The 23,543-nt window shown below is 43.4% G+C and overlaps 1 protein-coding gene and 2 long non-coding RNA genes across 3 annotated transcripts in view; all 3 read right to left on the reverse strand.

Annotated features, from left to right (window-relative positions):
• Positions 1–5,982: 5,982 nt before the first annotated feature.
• On the reverse strand, positions 5,983–8,801 carry LOC118557083. The gene is made up of 2 exons (XR_004927577.1): positions 8,444–8,801; positions 5,983–6,115 (listed from the first exon to the last, which is right to left on the reverse strand). It is a non-coding gene; the product is annotated as an uncharacterized LOC118557083 (long non-coding RNA).
• A 509-nt stretch (positions 8,802–9,310) lies between these two features.
• Positions 9,311–10,463, reverse strand: LOC105918460. The gene is made up of 4 exons (XR_004927639.1): positions 10,421–10,463; positions 9,933–10,083; positions 9,472–9,630; positions 9,311–9,375 (listed from the first exon to the last, which is right to left on the reverse strand). It is a non-coding gene; the product is annotated as an uncharacterized LOC105918460 (long non-coding RNA).
• A 6,868-nt stretch (positions 10,464–17,331) lies between these two features.
• LOC118557049 (histidine-rich glycoprotein-like) overlaps positions 17,332–23,543 on the reverse strand; it is a 7,402-nt gene continuing 1,190 nt past the window's right edge. Inside the window, exons 2-3 of the mRNA XM_036125942.1 lie at positions 17,992–18,598; positions 17,332–17,814 (exon numbers count right to left, since the gene is read on the reverse strand). Coding sequence (XP_035981835.1) covers positions 17,332–17,814; positions 17,992–18,598 — 1,090 coding nt within the window. The remainder of the gene's footprint in view (positions 17,815–17,991; positions 18,599–23,543) is intronic.

Consider the following 23,543-nt stretch of genomic DNA (forward strand, 5'->3'; position numbering starts at 1 on the left):
CAGCAAGCCAGTAAAGATGAACCTATTTTTCTGGAGATGTACCCCTCAGTTTCCAACAACAATATTAATCATTCTCTGGGAGGAGACCTAAGGGAAAACCCAGAACCCCTTGGAGGAACTATTCCATCTGGCTGGTCTTGGGTCCCCCCAGACGGAGCTGGAGGATGTCGCTGAGGATATCTGGGCTTCCCTCCTGGACCTGCTGGCTCCACAACCCCATCTCCAATATTTTGGCCCGTTTATTTTTTGTTTTATTCTGTAACAAGACAGTGCTAAATGCTGTAGACAAGCGGAAGACAATGGATGGATGGATAATAATCCCTGTCATAAAACAAAACCCTATATTTACTCTGCGCCTCAAAGAAAATGTGGGGATGCTGCTGGAAAACTTTTGACCCCTTTAACTTTCTTCTGAACAGGGATAATCCTATTTTGTGTATAAATAAGACAACAGAATTGCTTTACATATTCTGATTATTGAACACATCTATGTATTTTTTAGCTTAACTATTAATTAAACAGAAAAAGACTCTTAAGGCTTATTTACACAAAATTATGAATGACTTTTTATATGGCTTTAACCAGACAGTCCATTTGAAAAAGGTAAATATGAAAGCCTGAAAGTGGAGTAATACAAGAACTAACGTTTCCTTTGCAATAAAACTGCCATTTTCATATAATTTCCCCACTTACCTGTTATAATACTGATGCGGATGCTTTTTCAGAGCGTCTTCACGCCATGCTCAGTCCAGCCATATTGTGCCTGCTGTTGAAAATCCTAAATTATGGGGAAAAATTGGGGGAATTCTTTCTTTTCCGGGAGGTTTCCATTTCAGCTCACAGGGAAAAGTTAGACACGGGTATTTTTTTTCTTTATCCAGGAGGGTGCGGTTTCATCAAATGCGTCCAATCACATGCTCGGTAGGCGTTTCTCTCGGCTGCGGGATCTAAATGCTGCATTCCAGTGTCAACCGGAAGTAGGATTTTTCAATTTCCAAGTTGGAAAAAAATAACCTTTTTGAGATTTGGTATGGTGATAATCCACACTGATTGCAGTAAGGATGAACGGTAGCAGTCCTGCAGTAATTAGTTTATCTTAGTAAGTTTCGTATTAGTTTAATATTGATCACAAAATGTTATAATCATACATCAACCAACAACAATAATCCTTCAAATACACCCATTAGATTAAAAAAAGTATTGTCTGAAGCCTTTAATCCTTAACTTCCAACAAACAATTAAAACAAATAATATAAAACACCCCTAGTCTTACAAATAAAATAAATGGACAAATAGCATTTCAAATAAATAAAAAAATAAATAGACCCCATGCAATCAATTATATTAATAGCCTTTAATCATGCCATTTTTTTATATCCATTTTAAACTGTGTTATGTTTTTATTTTGTTTCTACTGGCAAGCTATCCAGAGCTCAGCAACAGAGCTGTGTATATGTATAATATATTTATTTGGTTGTTTTAAGGTAAAATTTCCTCTAAAGTCATTTCCCCCCCTCACGCTCCTTAAACATATCCTGAACATTGTTAGGTAGCAAATATTTTTTTTGCTTAATGTGGTTGACATATAATTAAATACACCATTTATGAACTTCCAGTAAGACTATTGGAATGCACCAAATACCGAGAGATCCGTCTTTATATGTAATGGATATTAAGCACAACAGTCGGTAAAACTGACGAAGGTTGGACCCTCCGGTCACCCTTTCCGTGTTCCGAGACCTGGGTTCAGAGGTTCTTTGAACGCACCATCATTCTAAACTGCAATAATTGAAAGGATTCATCCGCCAATAAAAGACCGAAGCGCCGGGACGTAGCGAGAACGTGGCTCCTCTGATAATATCCATCATAATAATAATAATGAAAGGTTTTAACATGAAGTCAAATCCCTGGCATCAAATGGACATGCATTCCCCTTCCTCAACACCAGTTCCTTGTCAGCGCTGGTCAGGGGCCCATTTTTCTTGGCAACACGTGAGTGGATCTCACAATCAGGGACAGGGAGGAGTGGAAACCACATATTAAAATTAACACATCAGCCAGGTTCGACCTTCTCCTTGTGTAGATCAATACAAATAAAATGTAATATGTTTAAACATCAAATTAACTTGGAGCGTTAGCTTAAAGACTTCATCTGTTTGTGAAGAGATGGATCATGAGGGTTGCAAAACGTACCGTTTGGAAATAACAACCTTTAAACTGTTAAAATGTTTTAAATGTACATATTTTGCATTAATATATTTTATTGTTAGGATGTAATATAGTAATATAAATTTCAGGTTTTATTAGTTAAAATGGATCAGAATTAACAGCATTCTGTGTAATTATTTTCTTTTCTTTTTCCACCTAATGAAACGAGTTACCGAATTTAAATGAACACACATTAAATGAGCATTCTAATTGATTAAATATGATTGTAAGCCCATCAATTAAAAACCCCACTTCCTAAACTGTTAATTTCTATTTACTTATATTCTTTACCTGAATATGTCTAACTTCCCAACACGTATATATTAACAAATCACAAGTTAAAACAAATCCGATTTAATGGTAGCTTTTCCCTTCCCAATATGGCGACCGTGTTTACGTGCTGCTGCGAGGCTCTCTGGGGTCAACGCGCCGGTTAAACCACCAAACTTCAAAATAAGACGTTTTATTCTAGCGCACTCACTTGAAGATTAATTTGAGTCGTATGTTTCCACATAACGCCAATATAAATTTATTCTAAAAAGCAGAAATGTGTGTATATACACTCCTATCCACTTTTATCGAAAGTTAAGAGCGAGATTATGTTAATTTTCGCCGGGCGGGGTAGGGAGGACGGGGGTTTCGCTGTCCAGACGCTGGAAGAGCGGGTCCAGTCAACTCCGTCTCAATTTTATCGGACTAGAGATAGAAGTAGACATGTATTACTTTTGTTAAAAAGTGAAAGAGAAGCGTTAACACGTTGTTGTTCAGTTAGTGCAGGGACTCCCAAAGTGTGGTGCGCGTACCCCTGGGGGTGGAGTACATATACGATGTCTATGGTGGAGAGTAGCATAGACATAATACAATATATAATATATATCTTTATATATGTCTATGGAGAGTAGCCCCTGACTGCAGACCCACCGTAGATCGGGGCGTACCGAAACGTTGAGGTACGCCTGAGTCCACTTCGGGCGCCATCTGGTGGCAGAGACCATTCAGCACATTCACTAACAGCAATGCATCATCTATGGCCAGTTTTCTTTTTTTAATTTGAATTAAATTTTTTCAGACAGACAATTCCACAAACAAAAAAAAAGTGATCGACAAAATTACAAGAAAATCACAATCGATAAATGCATATTTATTGATATGAGCACCAACACCACCTTACATATCTATATATGAACTTGAACATAAATAGCAACTACCAATAAAAACAAAAACCTAATTCCATTTTATAAACCTGCAAGTATAACCTCGGATGTGATTGGATTAGATATTTTTTTATATATAGATCTCTCTTTCTATTTATAAAACAATATTCAAAACAAAGTTTTAAAGCTTTTTCCAAGAACAGACACCATAGCCTACACCTCTCTATAGAAACTTATTGTATATAATTGTACCAAAGATCTCACAAACTACGTATCTCAGGAATGGCAGAGAACTGGTAGACGCTATTTCTTCACTATGCTAACGCACAGAGTTGCAATACTTTTCATTGTGATTCAGACAGGTGTAGTTCATTTTAATCAGAATCAGAAATACTTTAATAATCCCAGAGGGAAATTATTTAAAGATGCGGTTTTGGCGCGTATTCAGACAGGAACAGTGAAACTGACCACCGGGGCGGTGGGGCTGCGGGGAGCTGAGGTGTGTTGCCTTGGGCATGCTTACCTGCTGGATGTAACTGCTGTAAAAGTTTTTATTTCTCTGATTAATAACATCTTCATGGAGCGCTCTGTTATTGATACTCTGTGCTGCTCTCTCTCTCTCTCTCTCTCTCTCTCTTAGTCTATCTCTCTTCCTTCTCTCTTCTCTCTCTCTCTCCGCTCTCTCTCTCTCTCTCTCTCTCTCTCTCTCTATCTCTCTCTCTCTCTCTCTCTCTCTCTCTCTCTCTCTCTCTCTCTCTCTCTCTCTCTCTCTCTCTCTCTCTCTCTCTCTCTCTCTCATCATCGGACAAAAATCTAACTAAACTTCTTTGTGTTTGTATTTTGCAGCGTAAATTGTCAGACTGAGCTTTAGATACATGAAATAAATAAATTGAGAACACACACAGGTAGATTATCAAATTTTAGTCCTCTGCTTCGGAGACGTTTCAGGTTGAGGAGGTGTGACTGTAGCGACTATCAACCACCTTTTTGTCGCTTCTGGGTGCGGGGAATCTGGAATTTAACACGCTTACAAAATGATGTTGAAACCAGGAGATAAGGTATGGGCGTTCCCATTTATATGAACAAACACTCCAAACAATCCGAGTGGCGGTCTTTACAAGTGAGATGGACAAGTAATTATGGAGAGTGTGGATATAACAGAATTTAACCAGTGGACACAGGCTATTGTGTGCCAAAGAAAGCGGTAAAAGCCGTATGACCTCCCGTCACCCAAAACCCTTTCTGCCCTCTCACGTCGCACCTATAAAGCCTTCCCTTCCACACCGTCACCAGTGGTAGAGCAGAATATAGGTCAGTGTGTCAACCTAAACAAAACACTGCCACCCAAAACAAACAAACCAGAAACAAACCATACCTAAACACCAACAACTATAAATGGCTCCTACAGTGACCGATCTGAATCTCTTTCTTTCTCTGGATCCACACTGAGCCACTGCTGCACCTGAAAATCCTCAGGATTCTGTTGTGAATGTTGTGTGTAACCTTATCCATCCATCCATCCATTTTCTGACACGTTTATCCCTGCTGGCGTGTGTGTAACTTTATTGCAATTTAATTCAAATTATGTTCTAATTCAATTTCCACATCCTTTGTTATGACGGTTGTGTTGTTGTAACTGCAACAGATTTTTTATTTTATTTTTTTAAGGCTCCATTCTTGGCCTTTTCTCTCTTTACTCCGTCCCTTGGGAGTCACTTATATATTATATTTACCTACTTTTTTTAGGCAGAAGATAGTCCGATTTTAGGACACTAAATAGGAAAATAGGAGCTCTAAAAATAAACTTCTCAAAGGTTTATGTTGTTTGGGCGCATTGAGGTCTCTGACATCAGTGGGACCCTAAAGTAAATATCTGAAACTGCTACAGATCTGAGTCTAAGACTTGAGAATAATAGCTTTGATGCTCAGTTAAAATCTGTGGTCCGGCCCAGATTTTTCAAACTGAGACAGCTGACAAAAGATTTTTATCTATGCTTTAATTACAACTTGCTTAGATTACTGCACACCACTCTGGGCTTAACAAAACTCTTGTGGCTTGACAGCAGCTGGTCAATAATGCTGCTGCTCTTCTTGTCAGGGTGCAATCCTGCCTACTGCACCCTGAACCTTCCAGAACCTTCCCTCTTCCACCCAGCTCTGTCTCCACTCCACTAATCATCCTCACCTGTTCAGCCTTCAATCAGCCCGGACTCTTTCCAACTGCCAGCTCCTCCATAAAAGCCTATAGGCCATAGGCTGAAGCTCAAAATGAGGCTAGAAATAGGATTTCGCTCCACTAACCTGGGGACTACTTTTCGACAGCAGTTTTCCAATCTTAAATATGTACTCGAGCTGGGGAAAAAAGTTCTCCATGGGATTCCTGCCAGTATTTGAGAAAATGGGTGCCAAAGGTGGCAGTTTACCCAAAAAAGTGACAAATTTGGGTCTTCTACCATTTTCAAACCCTTGTAACTTTTTTATTATTCAGGCGATCGGACTCAAAATTATGATTCCTACAGACATTCATACTTACTCAGAGCTTATAAAGCGGCAACGTTCTGCGTGCTTTAAGTAAGGAGTTATTCTAAATGAAAAAATACACTTTTTAACAATTTCACAATTGCCCATAATATATCTTTATTGCACATGAAAACTGCAATTCTTTGAATTTTCAATTGAAAAACTCTAATAGCAAGATCTCCTTTTGTGTCTGGTTAACTAATAACTATGAAAAGTGGTGTGAATTTTATCACCTAGCACAGTGATTCCCAACCTGGGGTCCGTGCCCCCCTAGGGGGGGGCGCCAGAGATCACAGGGGGGGCGCAGAGCTTTCTCTGCTTTGAGGTGATGAAAATTATGGTTAAAAAAAAGAAAAGAAAATTATGGTTGTGATCATAATTAAAAAATCTGCACACCCAAATCGATTTTACAATATTTATAAATTGTATTAAATATTTTGGTCCAAGGTTGAATAATTTTTGGTTCACGCGTGTCAGTGCAACATCTGGGTCCTGCGGATAGGCAAAAACAGTACTGTTCTTGTCTACTACATGACAAAACGGGTGATTTAGAGCGTACTTTTAGTTAGTTTATTTTTCTAAACAATGCCTACGACTTGTTGTGCTCCCGGTTGCACAGAGAGGCATTCCAAATCGTTGGATGTACGTTTCTGTCGTTTACCGAAGGAGGAAGGACGAAGAAAGAAATGGATATTTTCAATGAAAAGAGCGCAGGCAGACACTCCCAATGGACTGGGGGAGCCAACATACTACGACAGAATTTACAGTCTACACTTCATCTCCGATAAATACAACTTAATTCTGCTCTAGTCATTGTGCTACTTAAATAGCGGCGGAGGGGAGGTGGCGATCGCTACACGGGGTCGGGAGAAGCGGAGTCGATGCACAGCAGCCGCTGTCTGGAGCAGCAGACAGCGGCTCCATTACGCCCCCTGTTCACGCGCGCTAGTACGTCTGTGTTTACGTTGCAATGTCGCCCACACACCCACCCATTTTAACAAGACAAAAACACCAAAATAATCCTTTGTATATGTCGCGGTACGGAACCCTTGGCCAGCATTTCACAGACTCGCTCCGTCCCTTCAGGCTTTTGCTGTGTGGATCTGGCTATCTGATACCATCAACCATCAACTTACTCTTAAAACCATCTTGTGATACGTTATCTAAAAAAGAAAAATACGTGGAGAACTCGTCAGCGACACACTATCAACTGTAGTTAAAGTTGTAAACTTCATCAAAGCTCGCCCTTCTAACAAAAGACTTTTTGCCCAGCTGTGCGAGGACAAAGCGCATCAAACACTGCTGCTACACACTGAGGTGAGGTGGTTGTCGCGTGGACTCGTGCTTGTGCGTTTTATTGAGCTACAAGAAAAAATAAAAGAATTCATCCAAGATCACAATCGGCCACTCTTTGAACAACTGACTGTTCATTCACTTTGTTCAACGAAACAAACAAGCGGATGCAGGGGCCAGAATCGAACATCATGCTTTGCAAAAACGCCCTGGACGCTTTTGTGCGCAAACTGGAATACAGAGTCACTAAAATGTCAAAGGGGGACTTGCAGCATTTCCCGCTGCTGCTGAAACAGTCTGGTGGCGCCGTGCGTGCGTCTTTGCGCACGGAGTTTACGCGGCACATGAACCTTCTCCGCGATGAGATTCAGAGCCGCTTTGCCGACATGGACCAGTATTTATCCAGAGAATCGTGGGTGTTGGACCCCTACGTTTCCACCCCGAAGGACGTAGAATACATCGGCTGTGAAGATGAGCTTTGTGACCTTTAAGCTGATTCCGTGTCCAAAAGATATTTCCAGGAAAACGGATTTAAAAAGTTCTGGATTGCCAAAGGACACGCTGTCGCTCCCACACTGGCCAAACACGCAACAACCAGGGTTATTCTCCCATTTAGCACTACATGCCTGTCTGAAGCAGCTTTCAGCGCGCTATTAACAATAAAAACTAAAGTCAGAAACAGACTCGATGTTCACTAGGACTTTAGACTGGCTATCACAACAATCAAACCTGATATCGCATCCCTGGTCAAAAATATGCAAGCTCAAGGTACCCATTAGTAACTGAACAAATAAGAAGTAAAAAAAGTTGTAAGTTTAGTACTGGTTTCTGAAACTGTTGTATAATTTTATTTTTTAAGCCAGTAGTTGAGTGTGTATAATCACATGGGACTGTTTTTTTTTTTTTAGTTATACTTTATGCATGTTTGTAAATTAGAACTGGAAAATATATTGAAAATGTGGACATGCTCATGAAAGTTAAGCTTAGGTTTGAAGTTTATATGTTAGCTCTCTTTTTTGGAGTTTGTAGTTAATTTCTGTGCACTGTACACCCGTTGACATAAAAAATACATTATTAATCAAAAATAATAAGAACAAAATGACATAGCTGCCATTTATTCTTTATTTTTCAAATAAATAAATGTTCATTACAAATCACTTTAATCTTTTGATACGTTTGTGCGGGCCTGTGTAAGGCTTGGGGGTGCTTGGCTTGTCTTGGACTTCAGCAGGGGGGGCTTTAAGAAATAAAGGTTGGGAACCACTGACCTAGCAGACCAGTTACAATATTGGAAGCAAAATTTTACACAGCTAAAATTTGAACAGTGAAAACTAGGCACGAAAACATTTCTGTTTTTAAACAATGACTTTTGTTGGACCCAGCAAGAGATGTTAAACTTTTTAGGATCACTTCAGGTTGTTACGACTTCAGAATTACAATAGAAAATAGTGTGATGGGTGGTACCCTTCCCTGACGATGTTTCCTCTCCAAAATCTACATTGTCCCACACTAGAACAGTAAAGTTATTACTGGCAAACCCTTGTGGGAGATCCAAACCTCTGGACAACTGAAGCTGAGCAAGACTTGTCTCAAAACCTACAACAGATTCCCAAGATACACAGTGACCATGTTTACTCACCATATGTACAACCTGAAATGACCCTGTCAAGTGGTGCAGAGTTAAACCAAGTGTTAGAGATTTTGGGGTTTGATTTCTACCTTTTGAGGATAAATAAATAATATCTTGGCAGATTGACAGTAAACGAAGATCAACCTCCTCCGATACATTAACCATGTTAGATAATGTCAATTCATCACTTACACCTATGCACCAAGCAAGTAAATTATACAGTTCAATTGGCACAATCTTTCTAGCTGATAAATATTTAGATCCTCAGATGTAGGAGGCCAATTGGCACTCATTTTAGGGGCACTCTTAACTGCTCGTTTAAGAATTATACCTGCACTATAAATGGTTCTGGTATGGTCTCGTTGTGCTGCATATGTACGACCTTGCTGAACTGTCTCTCCACCACTCGACAAAGTCTCTTGCGATCCTGATGACTCAGCTTCAGTTGATGAACCCTTGTTGAGAAGTCCTGTAGATCTGTAAAAACCATTTCACTCAGGTTTTTCCTGAGGCTTGTAGAAATTTAGTTGGGGAAAGTCTTGCCTCAGTCTTTTCTTCAGAAGATCTGATCTGTGAAAAAGTTACAAGGAATAATAAATATATGCTGATGTGAATAATATCAAAATCTATTAATGAATCATAATTCTATTAATGAATCATAATTACCTGTAACTTCCATGACCATGGTGTTCTCGTATCATTTTCTGGAACAGGGAAGAGAGCTTTTTCATCCTGAAGATTTCCTGTTTTTTAATCAACTGTGCCCGAATTATTTTGTCACAAAATTCTGTGTACACAGTGGCATACTCCCAGGCTTTTGGCATCCTGTGTGAAACAATGCAAAATACAGATTAGTTAAAATGCTTACTCAATCTTAAAATTAACAATGATAGAATATCTCATTTAATACAATTTTATGGTTAAAATGTTTTATGTAAAACTGCATCCAAATGTTTATTCTACATTATTTACTACAATATAATTTCTCTATAAACTGGGCTTCATTTGTAAGAATAATCAACTTTCAAAAACGTTTAACCCCAGAATGTAACCCTACCATCAATATAAGGTTCACTCTCAAGTATTTGTATTTCACATATATTCTACTTGAATTATCTGAAATTCACCTTTCATCACTTGTTGTAGCCACCAGAAATCTTGTACATTCTTTGTAGCACCGTTTGTGGTACCGCACTTCAATTGCGACACAATCTTTTCCACGTACATCCTTGAGGATGGATTCGTCCATTTTCAGTTCAGCTGCTTTAACCAAACTCCCTAGCAAAGAGAGAGTTAAAAAAAGTTCAATCATAAACCAGCTGCCAAATAATATAAAATACCTTTTCTCTGTTTTATGAGACTGAACTGGTAGTCGGGTGACAAATTTAAAATCTAACCATTATTTGACAAATGACTGAATTGCCTATCATCACTTCAAGTTCATAATAATGCCTTTTATTATTATTGAGGCCCTACACATAGCCTTCATACGCCTTTTTCATAATGATATGACCAGGCTTGGGCTGGCACCAATTACACATGCATTTTTTTTTATTACTTTTGCTTTTGGTTATAAGCCACAAACAAAGATGCAGTCTGCAAATTATCTACTCACCAGCATTTATAGTTCCTGCTTGGACCAATTATTCTTTTTGTCATGTGTCCTTCTTTCACAAAGCGGTCAAGCCTCTTGCAAATTATACAGATAGCAGGAAGTACATTGCCAGACCTCGATGATTTAGTCGTGGATCTCAACCGTTTTGGCGATGGTGGCCGGCTAGTCGTGGACGTGGTTGTGGAAGATTCGTGATCAGAATCAGAACCATTGTTGTCACCACCAGATGCTCCCCGTTTTTCTGCTAGTTTTTCAGCACTGGCAATTCGTTTCTTATGGATGAAACGTCTATAACAAGTTGGATGAAAACCAAGTTTGTGTACCTCCAAGAAGCCAGGAAGAGTTTCGTCTGGACAAGCCAGGGTTGACGTGGAATCATCATCGTTGTTATTTTTGGCGAACTCGTCATCGTGTACACATACAGCCTCCGCCAACGTGCGGTCGATTCTGTCAATTTCTAGCCACTTACGGGCACATACAACCAGCTTCTTCCAACGAACAACTGTTAGTGGCTGTGTCCGTTCTTTGTCCACCGATGATATGTGTGTGTGATGCATATATAATCCTCATTTTTCTGGCGTTTTTTGTCTGATCCAACGGGAATACGCTGCTCCACGGGAGAGGCCATGTTTGTTGTTGTTGTTTTCTTTCCGCTCGAAGTGCGAGAGCGTACCTGAATGACGCGCTCTGATTGGCTAACGGCTAGGCGGCTTGATTCGAGTGTAGATTAGCGGTGTGATTACGGTGTGATCAGGCTACCGATATAGTTACACTTTTAAGTAATTACTGTAAAAATACTGGCGCAAAGCGATTGGAGAACTTTTGGTTATGGGCTCAAAATTCACTTAGGATTTTATTGTAGGTGTCATTTAGTAGTCCCTAAATAGGTGGAGCGAACCTGAACGATACAGGCTTCAGCCTATGGCCTACTACTCTGTCAGCTCCTCAGGGCTGGTCTGTCATCAGTCTCCTCTGACTCCATGGCTGTCAGCCAAGAACTTTTGCAACTGTATTACTGGATTTCCTTCTGCCCCAGTGAACCATGTAAGCTTTCTGCTATGATGCTGGTTTTCCCTGATGTGCTGCTGACTCTCCTGCAACCTCAAGCTTTCCAGTGCTCCAAGTGACCTCTGTTTTGAGCTGCTGGTTCTCCTGCTACCCCTGCGTTTTCTCACCTGCTCTTGGGGCTTCCTGGTTCCAGCAGCACAGCACCCGCAGCCCTACAGCTCTCCACCTGCACCAGCCCAGTAAAGACTCAGGTTCTCATCCTCCACAACTCACCTTCTTTAATAAACTTTCTAACAGTGCTCAGTGTGTGTGGTTGTGTCCGGGTTCATGAAGACAACACATGACACATCTTTTAACTGCTCCCATAAAATGGGAGCACTTTTCTCCAGTTTTGCAACAATTCATTGGCTACTGGTTCACATTAGGATCGTGTTTTTTTTTTTTTTTTTTTTTTTTTTTTAAATATCTGCAAGGCCTTTCTAGTATCAGACCTGCTTTAGATGCACGCTCTCTCTCGTACTGGCTTAAATTTTTATTCTGTTTTGAATTAGTTTTTAGATTGTATAATGTTAAGGAATTAGTTTTAAAAGGGGGAAATATGATTGTTTGGCAAGCAGTTCTTCAAAAACAGCTCAACAACATAACACAATCTTTTTTTTTTTTTTTTTCCCCTGAATTTTAAAAGAAAATATTATAGTTGATTATAACAGGCACAATATGAATAATCAGATTCACATCCAGGCAATTAAAACACCCCTGATTATCATTAATCTATGGGTTTCTTTATCAATGTAGGTCTATAACCTCATTGGTGAGTGAGGCTGAGTTTCATCAAGCCTATACGGTCTGACATTTTCCCCCTCAGCTGCAACTCTTGAAGCACACAGGGGTCTTTACTCAGAATCCAGCTGCTGGTGTTTTCCCTATTTTCAGCTGCACTCACTTCTAGCCTGTTAGTTTATAACCATCACCTTTCACAGCGAACAGGTTTCCCATCTCAGTTTCCAAGCTGACCAGACAAATCTCCTCTATGGTCCAGGGCGCTCTGGTGCGTAATTACGCAAGCCGAAGGCTGAGTTTGAAGTTGTTCTCTGAGCATGTTTTGTTTGTGGTCGGAGCGGACAGAATAATGACTTTCTGCTTTGCTTTTAGCCCACTAATAGTCTTAAATGGGGAATCGTATAGGAAATATAGCCCTTTTTATGCATTGCAACCACAGAATTGAGTATAGGCGCAGCTTTTCAAGCTCTGCGCCACACTGGTTTCTAAATGACTGTAGAAATAGCACTTTTTGGTGACATATGGTACCAGCATAATTTATACTTAATGATTTTACCCCCATTGGTGCGCTGCGCACGAGGAATAAACAGAGGGAAAAATGAATTAATAAAGACTGTAAAGGGCTCCTTTAGTGGGAAGAGGAGGAATGATGGGTCTGAGCTGAAGCCCCTGTTGTTACAAGTTCCTTAAAATGACCCTTAAATGTATGCACCAAAAATTACATGTAACTTAATTTTGCACACATGAATTCAAGCACAAGGCGATGCTGCACGCCCACTGCAGTATCACTGGTTCCATATCGTTAAACAAAATAGCATGAAACACAACTCTCCTATTGCCTTTAATTGGGATATTTTGCTACAGGTGGAGTGGCTTTAAATGTAGTCCGTTTAATAGTCTGCAGAGCCCCTCCTGATGAGTTTGGGGGGTGCGAGGGCCCAGACATTGAGTCTCTAGGTTCTATCCGCTCCGAAACAAAGGAGACTGCTCTCCCATGAGTCTTCAAGAAGTAAGGCTGATTCATCACCCAAATGTCCTTTCAGGGGTCAAACCAGATGAGCTCAAGAACCATAAACAAGCTTTCACCCCGCATCAGTCCCTCATAAAACTCTCGTTCTTCTCTGTGCCTGCCGTCCCACCAGAGCTTAAAACTATTGAATTGCTACGATCTTCCCCCTCTATACACTCCCAGATAAGGTAACTCTTTATGCTTTAAAAATACAGGTTTACCACAGAAATTATTATACATTTCCATAACATTAGACTGCATCCAACTTCTTTGGGAGGTTTGAGGCACTAAACAGCACTCCAGCAGTGAAAGCTGTTCCCCATCAGGAAGAGGAGGTCCTCCACCTTGACACTGCCAACGTGTGGAAAACTTTGAGGAGAGTCAACTAGAGGAAGGCCCACCTGGACCATTTTTAACATCTGGACCAAGCCACAGTGCCAGCATGCTTTAAGTCTGCTTCCATCATTCCTGTGCCGAAGAAACCTCAAGTCACCTGTTTCAACGACTACCGGCCTGTTGCACTGACTCCCGTCATGATGAAGTGTTTTGAAAGGCTGGTGAAAGAACTCATTGTCTCCAGTCTCCCCCCAACATTTGACCCGTTCCAGTTTGCCTACGGATGGAACCGCTCCACTGAGGACGCCATCTCCTCTGCTCTTCACCTGAGCCTGGCACACCTGGAGGAGAAGAACACGCACGTGCGGATGCTGTTCCTGGACTTCAGTTTGGTGTTTAACACCATCATCCCACAGCACCTGGTGGGAAAACTGGAACATCTGGGCTTCACAGCTGGCTGCTGGACTTCCTCACCAACAGACCTCAGTCAGTCCGGGTCGGACAGAACACCTCTGATGTCATCACCCTCAGCATGGGCTCCCCTCAGGACTGCGTCCTGAGCCCCCTGCTGTTCACCCTGATGACACACGACTGCGTCCCCAGGTTCACCACCAATCACATCGTGAAGTTTGCTGACGACACAACGGTGGTGGGCCTGATCAGAGACGACAACGACCAGGACTACAGAAAGGAGGTGGAGAAGCTGGTGGGCTGGTGCAGAGAAAACAGCCTGATCCTGAACGTGGAGAAGACGAAGGAGATCATCGTCGACTTCAGGAAGAACCAGTCTCACCACGTTCCACTGCTCATCAACAGCTCAGCTGTAGAGGTGGTCAGTAGCACCAAGTTTCTAGGGGTGCACATCACGGACAACCTCACCTGGTCTGTGAACACCACGTTACTGGTGAAGATGGCACAGAAGCGCTTGTACTTCCTGAGGAGGATGAGGAGAGCCCACCTGCCCCCGCCTGTCCTCACGACCTTCTACAGAAGCACCATAGAGAGTATTCTGACCAGCTGTCTCTCTGTGTGGTGTGGAGGCTGCAGTGCCACCGACTGGAAGGACGTGAGGAAAGTGGTGAGGACAGCAGAAGGTATCATCGGGATTCCTCTTCCCTCCATAAAAGACATTTCATCTCAGCGCTGCGTGTCCTGAGCCCGTAACATCACCAGGGACCCCTCACACCGCCACCATGGACTGTTTTCCCTGCTGCCCTCTGGGAAGAGGTTCCGCAGCATCCGCTGCAGGTCCACCAGGTTCTGCAAAAGCTTTTTCCCTGCTGCCATCAGACTGTTGAACTGCTGTTGAACTATAACCCATACACTCTGCACAACATTCGCATTTGCACATTTTGCATCATTGCATCTCCATCTAGCATTACAAATGCTGCCGAACTCTTAGTTTTTAAATGCATTCTTGACAAATGCCCTTTGCACAATCAAATTCTGTACATACAAATGTTTTTTAAAAACATTCACCTGTACACTGTGACTTTCTCATCCATTGTTTACATTTCAATTGTTTTACTTTTAAATCACTGCTGCACCTTACACTGTAATTTAAATCTACTGTAATTTACAAGCTGTATTCTTGCACAAATGCCCTTTGCACAATCAATTCTGCACATACAAATGGTTTTAAAAATACTCACCTGTACACTGTTTACTCTCCTGCATTGTCTACATTTAAATTGTTTACTTTTAAATCACTGCTGCACCTTATACTGTAATTAAATTTTACTGCAATTTACAAGCTGTATGCAACGAAATTTTGTTCCGTACGCACTCTGTGCATACAAAATGACAAATAAAGTTGTCTAAGTCTAAGTCTATCTGGTTAGCAGAACTGTTTTCTGATCCAACAGCAGTCATGACTGGTTCTAAATGAAGGTTTTATCTGGCAGCCGCTCTCCCCCCTTGCTTCCTTCGTACGTACTATGACAGTACCAGCTTACTTTCACTACTGGTTAAGACCAAAATTATTTATACCTCTGATTGCTCTTCTTCTGCTCTGGTACAGTTTTTATTGATTGCTTTAATGCAGCAGTCAACTCAAAATTCACATTTTTCAAAACAGTTAATGCAGAAGCCTAAACAGTGGTAACAATGGTCAAAATTACACATTTTGTTTGCAAAAGGCTCCAACTCTGCCAAAACATTTAAAATATGAACCAAAAGCAAATTTTGCCCTCAAACAACACAACCTGCTCACAAATGTTTGAGCCCTTCCAATCATTCATTACACAAGGTGCAACAAAATACAAAATTCCACACTCAATGTGAATCAGTGCAGCATTGCTGGTTCATTGTAGCCAAAGACTGTACGCAGCTTACATGTCAGTATCATTTGTAGTCAAATTTGCTGTGATCATATACCTTCCATCTCCATGCACTGAATAATTCCTCTATAGGAACAGATAGAGATGTATATACTGTATAGCAGCAATACCTGCTCTCCCGTCGAAAAACTCTTACAATGGAAGCAACCGTGTTTCTATTGAGAATAGGTTGGACTCTTTGTCCCGCTCCTAAGTGAAAGGCCATGATTTACCACATGATCAATCACAGTTGCACAAATTTCATCTGTAACTTTAGCCCTTCTAGCTACACCGCCACATCGCACACGGATTCCTCTTCCTCATAATCTTCTTCCCCTGACCCATCTACCTCTTACTCTGACTCTCATCTGCCTTGGACCACCCATGCTTGCAAAGGACAACACACAACATGGCACCTTTTAAGTAAAGCCTGCAAACTGATTGCAAATTGAAAAATTGTGTAAAGAAGTCTCAATCAGGTGCTTCAGTGATTTCATTTTGAGATCAAGAAGTTTCTAAGAGCTTGGAACATATGGTTTCTGTTATGCTACCACAGCTGAAGCAATGAAGTTTGGACTACATGAATGACATCTGCGTTAACTGTTTTGCAAAAGGGGAAAATGTGTCAAACCAATGAGAATGGGTTAACTCATTTGCAAGAGGTGTCTTTTGCTCTGCTGAGGTGGTGATGATGAAAACTTAGAGGTTGCCAGTTTCTTCAAACAGGTCAAAGCAATCAACAAAAACTGTAATACGTTACTGGGGAATCAGTCATCTTTATTACTGTAATAATGGAAATTGGATGTTTGTACCATTTCCATGTCAAGTGTGTATAAAATCAAGCAACAGGCATTGACTGTCTCTATCTAAACAAATTGGGTTTATTTGTAGGCAGGGCAGTTCAAAGTGCTTTACATCATGAAAACATAAAGACATTATAAACACATTGAATCAGTAAATGGTTGTGAGACCAGTAACAAACATTAAATTTGTAGTAAGGTCTGCAGGGTCATTACACAAACTGGTCGACATTTTTTAAGCTTTTGTAGGATTCATTTGATGATACAAAAATAAATACACAGTTGAAAAAATTTGTTAATTATTATTAAATATATTAAATTAAATAATAGAATTATATACAGTTACTTAAATAAAAAATTAATTTTTACCATCTGTTGAAATTAGTTCAGATGTGACATTGCTGATGTATCTTCTGTTAAATGATGAAGACAAAAAATCCAAGAAAAACGTGGAAGAGACTAAGTCTAAAGCTTGATGCATCACTGGTGGTGGATGTAGTTGTTGATGTTGTTGTTGTACGGGTTGTACGGGTTGGTGTGGCTGTAGTGGTTGTGGTGGCGGGTGTGGCTTTAGTGGTTGAAGCAGACGGTGCAGCTGGAGTGGATGTAGTTGTTGTACGGGTTGGTGTGGCTGTAGTGGTTGTGGTGGTGGGTGTGGCTTTAGTGGTTGAAGCAGACGGTGCAGCTGGACTGGTTGTGGTGGTGGGTGGGGCAAGAGTGGATGTAGTGGTCAGGGAGACTGTACTGGTTGTGGTGGTTGCGGCAGCTGTCGTGGATGTAGTGGTTTGTGTGGCTGTAGTGGTTGTGCCAGTTGTTGTGGATGTAGTGAATGGGGCAGCTGTTGTGGTTGTAGTGGTTGGAGTGACTGTTGTACTTGTAGTGGTTTGTGCGGTTGTTGTGGTTGGAGAGACTGTTGAGGTTGGTATAGTGGATGGAGCAGCTGATGTGGATGTAGTGGTTGGTGTGGCTGTACTGGATTGAGCAGCTGTTGTGGATGCGGCGGTAGGAGCAGCTGTTGTGGTTGTAGTGGTTTGAGCAGCTGATGTGGATGTAGTTGTTGAAGCAGCAGTTGTGGAAGTAGTGGTTGGAGCAGCTGTTGTAGATGTAGTGGTTGAAGCAGACGGTACAGCTGGAGTGGTTGTGCTGGTGGGTGTGGTAGGAGTGGATGTAGTGGCTTGAACAGCTGTTGTGGCTGTAGTGGTTTGAGCAGCTGATGTGGATGTAGTTGTTGAAGCAGCTGTTGTGGAAGTAGGGGTTGGAGCGGCTGTTGTGGAAGTAGGGGTTGGGGCAGCTGTTGTAGATGTAGTGGTTGAAGCAGACAGTGCAGCTGGAGTGGTTGTGCTGGTGGGTGTGGCAGGAGTGGATGTAGTGGTCAGAGGGGTGGTACTGGTTGTGGTGGTTGTGGCAGCTATCGTGGATGTAGTGATAGATGTGGCTGTAGTAGTTGTGCCAGTTGTTGTGGATGGATAGACTGTTGAGATTGGTATAGTTGTTGGAGCAGCTGTTGTAGATGTAGTGGTTGAAGCAGACGAGGCAGCTGAAGTGGTTGTGCTGGTGGGTGTGGCAGGAGTGGATGTAGTGATAGATGTGGCTGTAGTGGTTGTGCCAGTTGTTGTGGATGGATAGACTGTTGAGGTTGGTATAGTGGATGGAGCAGATGATGTGGATGTAGAGGTTAGTGTGGCTGTTGTACTCGTAGTGATTTGTGCAGTTGTGGTGGGAGAAACTGTTGTGGTTGGTGTAGTGGTCTGACCAGCTGTTGTGGATGTGGCAGTTGTTAAGGATGAAGTGCTTTGAGCAGCTGTTGTGGAAGTAGTGGTTGAAGTGGCTGTAGTGGTTGGAGCAGCTGTTGTGGATGTAGTTGTTTGAGCAGCTGTTGGGGCTGTAGTGGTTTGAGCAGTTGTTGTGGAAGTAGTGGTTAGTGTGGCTGTAGTGGTAGGCTCAGCTGTTGTGGATGTAGTCGCTGGTGTGGCTGTAGTGGTTGGAGCAGCTGTTGTGGAAGTAGTGGTTGGTGTGGCTGTAGTAATTGGCTCAGCTGTTGTGGAAGTAGTGGTTGGAGTGGCTGTAGTGGTTGGAGCAGCTGTTGTGGAAGTAGTGGTTGGAGCAGCTGTTGTAGATGTAGAGGTTGTTGTGGCTGTAGTGGTTGGAGCAGCTGTTGTGGAAGTAGTGGTTGCTGTGGCTGTAGTGGTTGGAGCAGCTGTTGTAGATGTAGAGGTTGGTGTGGCTGTAGTTGTTGGCTCAGCTGTTGTAGAAGTAGTGGTTGGTGTGGCTGTAGTGGTTGGAGCAGCTGTTGTGGAAGTAGTGGTTGGTGTGGCTGTAGTGGTTGGAGCAGCTGTTGTGGAAGTAGTGGTTGGTGTGGCTGTAGTGGTTGGTGTAGCTGTTGTTGAAGTAGTTGTTGGTGTGGCTGTAGTGGTTGGAGCAGCTGTTGTTGAAGTAGTGGTTGCTGTGGCTGTAGTGGTTGGAGCAGCTGTTGTGGAAGTAGTGGTTGGTGTGGCTGTAGTGGTTGGTGTAGCTGTTGTGGAAGTAGTTGTTGGTGTGGCTGTAGTGGTTGGAGCAGCTGTTGTGGAAGTAGTGGTTGCTGTGGCTGTAGTGGTTGGAGCAGCTGTTGTAGATGTAGAGGTTGGTGTGGCTGTAGTTGTTGGCTCAGCTGTTGTAGAAGTAGTGGTTGGTGTGGCTGTAGTGGTTGGAGCAGCTGTTGTGGAAGTAGTGGTTGGAGCAGCTGTTGTGGAAGTAGTGGTTGGTGTGGCTGTAGTGGTTGGTGTAGCTGTTGTTGAAGTAGTTGTTGGTGTGGCTGTAGTGGTTGGAGCAGCTGTTGTTGAAGTAGTGGTAGGTGTGGCTGTAGTGGTTGGCTCAGCTGTTGTGGAAGTAGTGGTTGGTGTGGCTGTAGTGGTTGGAGCAGCTGTTGTGGAAGTAGTGGTTGTAGCAGCTGTTGTGGAAGTAGTGGTTGTAGCAGCTGTTGTAGATGTAGAGGTTGTTGTGGCTGTAGTGGTTGGAGCAGCTGTTGTGGAAGTAGTTGTTGGTGTGGCTGTAGTGGTTGGAGCAGCTGTTGTGGATGTAGTTGTTGGTGTGGCTGTAGTGGTTGGTTTAGCTGTTGTTGAAGTAGTTGTTGGTGTGGCTGTAGTGGTTGGAGCAGCTGTTGTTGAAGTAGTTGTTGGTGTGGCTGTAGTGGTTGGAGCAGCTGTTGTTGAAGTAGTGGTAGGTGTGGCTGTAGTGGTTGGCTCAGCTGTTGTAGAAGTAGTGGTTGGTGTGGCTGTAGTGGTTGGTGTAGCTGTTGTTGAAGTAGTTGTTGGTGTGGCTGTAGTGGTTGGAGCAGCTGTTGTTGAAGTAGTGGTTGCTGTGGCTGTAGTGGTTGGAGCAGCTGTTGTGGAAGTAGTGGTTGGTGTGGCTGTAGTGGTTGGTGTAGCTGTTGTTGAAGTAGTTGTTGGTGTGGCTGTAGTGGTTGGAGCAGCTGTTGTTGAAGTAGTGGTTGCTGTGGCTGTAGTGGTTGGAGCAGCTGTTGTGGAAGTAGTGGTTGGTGTGGCTGTAGTGGTTGGTGTAGCTGTTGTTGAAGTAGTTGTTGGTGTGGCTGTAGTGGTTGGAGCAGCTGTTGTGGAAGTAGTGGTTGCTGTGGCTGTAGTGGTTGGAGCAGCTGTTGTAGATGTAGAGGTTGGTGTGGCTGTAGTTGTTGGCTCAGCTGTTGTAGAAGTAGTGGTTGGTGTGGCTGTAGTGGTTGGAGCAGCTGTTGTGGAAGTAGTGGTTGGAGCAGCTGTTGTGGAAGTAGTGGTTGGTGTGGCTGTAGTGGTTGGTGTAGCTGTTGTTGAAGTAGTTGTTGGTGTGGCTGTAGTGGTTGGAGCAGCTGTTGTTGAAGTAGTGGTAGGTGTGGCTGTAGTGGTTGGCTCAGCTGTTGTGGAAGTAGTGGTTGGTGTGGCTGTAGTGGTTGGAGCAGCTGTTGTGGAAGTAGTGGTTGTAGCAGCTGTTGTAGATGTAGAGGTTGTTGTGGCTGTAGTGGTTGGAGCAGCTGTTGTGGAAGTAGTTGTTGGTGTGGCTGTAGTGGTTGGAGCAGCTGTTGTGGATGTAGTTGTTGGTGTGGCTGTAGTGGTTGGTGTAGCTGTTGTTGAAGTAGTTGTTGGTGTGGCTGTAGTGGTTGGAGCAGCTGTTGTTGAAGTAGTTGTTGGTGTGGCTGTAGTGGTTGGAGCAGCTGTTGTTGAAGTAGTGGTAGGTGTGGCTGTAGTGGTTGGCTCAGCTGTTGTGGATGTAGTTGTTGGTGTTGCTGTAGTGGTTGGAGCAGCTGTTGTGGAAGTAGTGGTTGGTGTGGCTGTAGTGGTTGGAGCAGCTGTTGTGGAAGTAGTGGTTGGTGTGGCTGTAGTGGTTGGAGCAACTGTTGTTGAAGTAGTGGTAGGTGTGGCTGTAGTGGTTGGCTCAGCTGTTGTGGATGTAGTTGTTGGTGTTGCTGTAGTGGTTGGAGCAACTGTTGTGGGAGTAGTAGTTGGTGTGGCTGTAGTGGTTGGAGCAGCTGTTGTGGATGTAGTTGTTTGAGCAGCTGTTGGGGCTGTAGTGGTTTGAGCAGTTGTTGTGGAAGTAGTGGTTAGTGTGGCTGTAGTGGTAGGCTCAGCTGTTGTGGATGTAGTCGTTGGTGTGGCTGTAGTGGTTGGAGCAGCTGTTGTGGAAGTAGTGGTTGGTGTGGCTGTAGTAATTGGTTCAGCTGTTGTGGAAGTAGTGGTTGGAGTGGCTGTAGTGGTTGGAGCAGCTGTTGTGGAAGTAGTGGTTGGAGCAGCTGTTGTAGATGTAGAGGTTGTTGTGGCTGTAGTGGTTGGAGCAGCTGTTGTGGACGTAGTGGTTGCTGTGGCTGTAGTGGTTGGAGCAGCTGATGTAGATGTAGAGGTTGGTGTGGCTGTAGTTGTTGGCTCAGCTGTTGTAGAAGTAGTGGTTGGTGTGGCTGTAGTGGTTGGAGCAGCTGTTGTGGAAGTAGTGGTTTGTTGTGGCTGTAGTGGTTGGAGCAGCTGTTGTGGAAGTAGTGGTTGGTGTGGCTGTAGTGGTTGGAGCAGCTGTTGTGGAAGTAGTGGTTGGTCTGGCTGTAGTGGTTGGAGCAGCTGTTGTGGAAGTAGTTGTTGGTGTGGCTGTAGTGGTTGGAGCAGCTGTTGTGGAAAGTAGTGGTTGCTGTGGCTGTAGTGGTTGGAGCAGCTGTTGTAGATTGTAGAGGTTGGTGTGGCTGTAGTTGTTGGCTCAGCTGTTGTAGAAGTAGTGGTTGGTGTGGCTGTAGTGGTTGGAGCAGCTGTTGTGGAAGTAGTGGTTGGTGTGGCTGTAGTGGTTGGAGCAGCTGTTGTGGAAGTAGTGGTTGGTGTGGCTGTAGTGGTTGGAGCAGCTGTTGTGGAAGTAGTGGTTGGTGTGGCTGTAGTGGTTGGAGCAGCTGTTGTGGAAGTAGTGGTTGGTGTGGCTGTAGTGGTTGGTGTAGCTGTTGTTGAAGTAGTTGTTGGTGTGGCTGTAGTGGTTGGAGCAGCTGTTGTTGAAGTAGTGGTAGGTGTGGCTGTAGTGGTTGGCTCAGCTGTTGTGGATGTAGTTGTTGGTGTTGCTGTAGTGGTTGGAGCAACTGCTGTGGGAGTAGTAGTTGGTGTGGCTGTAGTGGTTGGAGCAACTGTTGTTGAAGTAGTGGTAGGTGTGGCTGTAGTGGTTGGCTCAGCTGTTGTGGATGTAGTTGTTGGTGTTGCTGTAGTGGTTGGAGCAACTGTTGTGGGAGTAGTAGTTGGTGTGGCTGTAGTGGTTGGAGCAACTGTTGTGGGAGTAGTGGTTGGTGTGGCTGTAGTGGTTGCCTCAGCTGTTGTGGATGTAGTTGTTGGTATGGCTATAGTGGTTGGAGCAGCTGTTGTTGAAGTAGTGGTAGGTGTGGCTGTAGTGGTTGGCTCAGCTGTTGTGGATGTAGTTGTTGGTGTTGCTGTAGTGGTTGGAGCAACTGTTGGGGGAGTAGTAGTTGGTGTGGCTGTAGTGGTTGGAGCAACTGTTGTGGGAGTAGTGGTTGGTGTGGCTGTAGTGGTTGCCTCAGCTGTTGTGGATGTAGTTGTTGGTTTGGCTGTAGTGGTTGGAGCAGCTGTTGTGGAAGTAGTGGTTGGTGTGGCTGTAGTGGTTGCAGCAGCTGTTGTGGAAGTAGTGGTTGGTGTGGCTGTAGTGGTTGGAGCAGCTGTTGTGGAAGTAGTGGTTGGTGTGGCTGTAGTGGTTGGAGCAGCTGTTGTGGAAGTAGTGGTTGGTGTGGCTGTAGTGGTTGGTGTAGCTGTTGTTGAAGTAGTTGTTGGTGTGGCTGTAGTGGTTGGAGCAGCTGTTGTTGAAGTAGTTGTAGGTGTGGCTGTAGTGGTTGGCTCAGCTGTTGTGGATGTAGTTGTTGGTGTTGCTGTAGTGGTTGGAGCAACTGCTGTGGGAGTAGTAGTTGGTGTGGCTGTAGTGGTTGGCTCAGCTGTTGTGGATGTAGTTGTTGGTGTTCTGTGTAGTGGTTGGAGCAACTGTTGTGGGAGTAGTAGTTGGTGTGGCTGTAGTGGTTGGAGCAACTGTTGTGGGAGTAGTGGTTGATGTGGCTGTAGTGGTTGCCTCAGCTGTTGTGGATGTAGTTGTTGGTGTGGCTGTAGTGGTTGGAGCAGCTGTTGTGGAAGTAGTGGTTGGTGTGGCTGTAGTGGTTGGAGCAGCTGTTGTGGAAGTAGTGGTTGGTGTGGCTGTAGTGGTTGGCTCAGCTGTGGTGGATGTAGTTGTTGGTGTGGCTGTAGTGGTTGGAGCAGCTGTTGTGGAAGTAGTGGTTGGAGCAGCTGTTGTGGAAGTAGTGGTTGGCTCAGCTGTTGTGGATGTAGTTGTTGGTGTGGCTGTAGTGGTTGTAGCAGCTGTTGTGGAAGAAGTGGTTGTAGCAGCTGTTGTGG

The sequence above is a fragment of the Fundulus heteroclitus genome, chromosome 22, assembly GCF_011125445.2.
Source record: "Fundulus heteroclitus isolate FHET01 chromosome 22, MU-UCD_Fhet_4.1, whole genome shotgun sequence".
NCBI classification, from domain to species: domain Eukaryota; kingdom Metazoa; phylum Chordata; class Actinopteri; order Cyprinodontiformes; family Fundulidae; genus Fundulus; species Fundulus heteroclitus.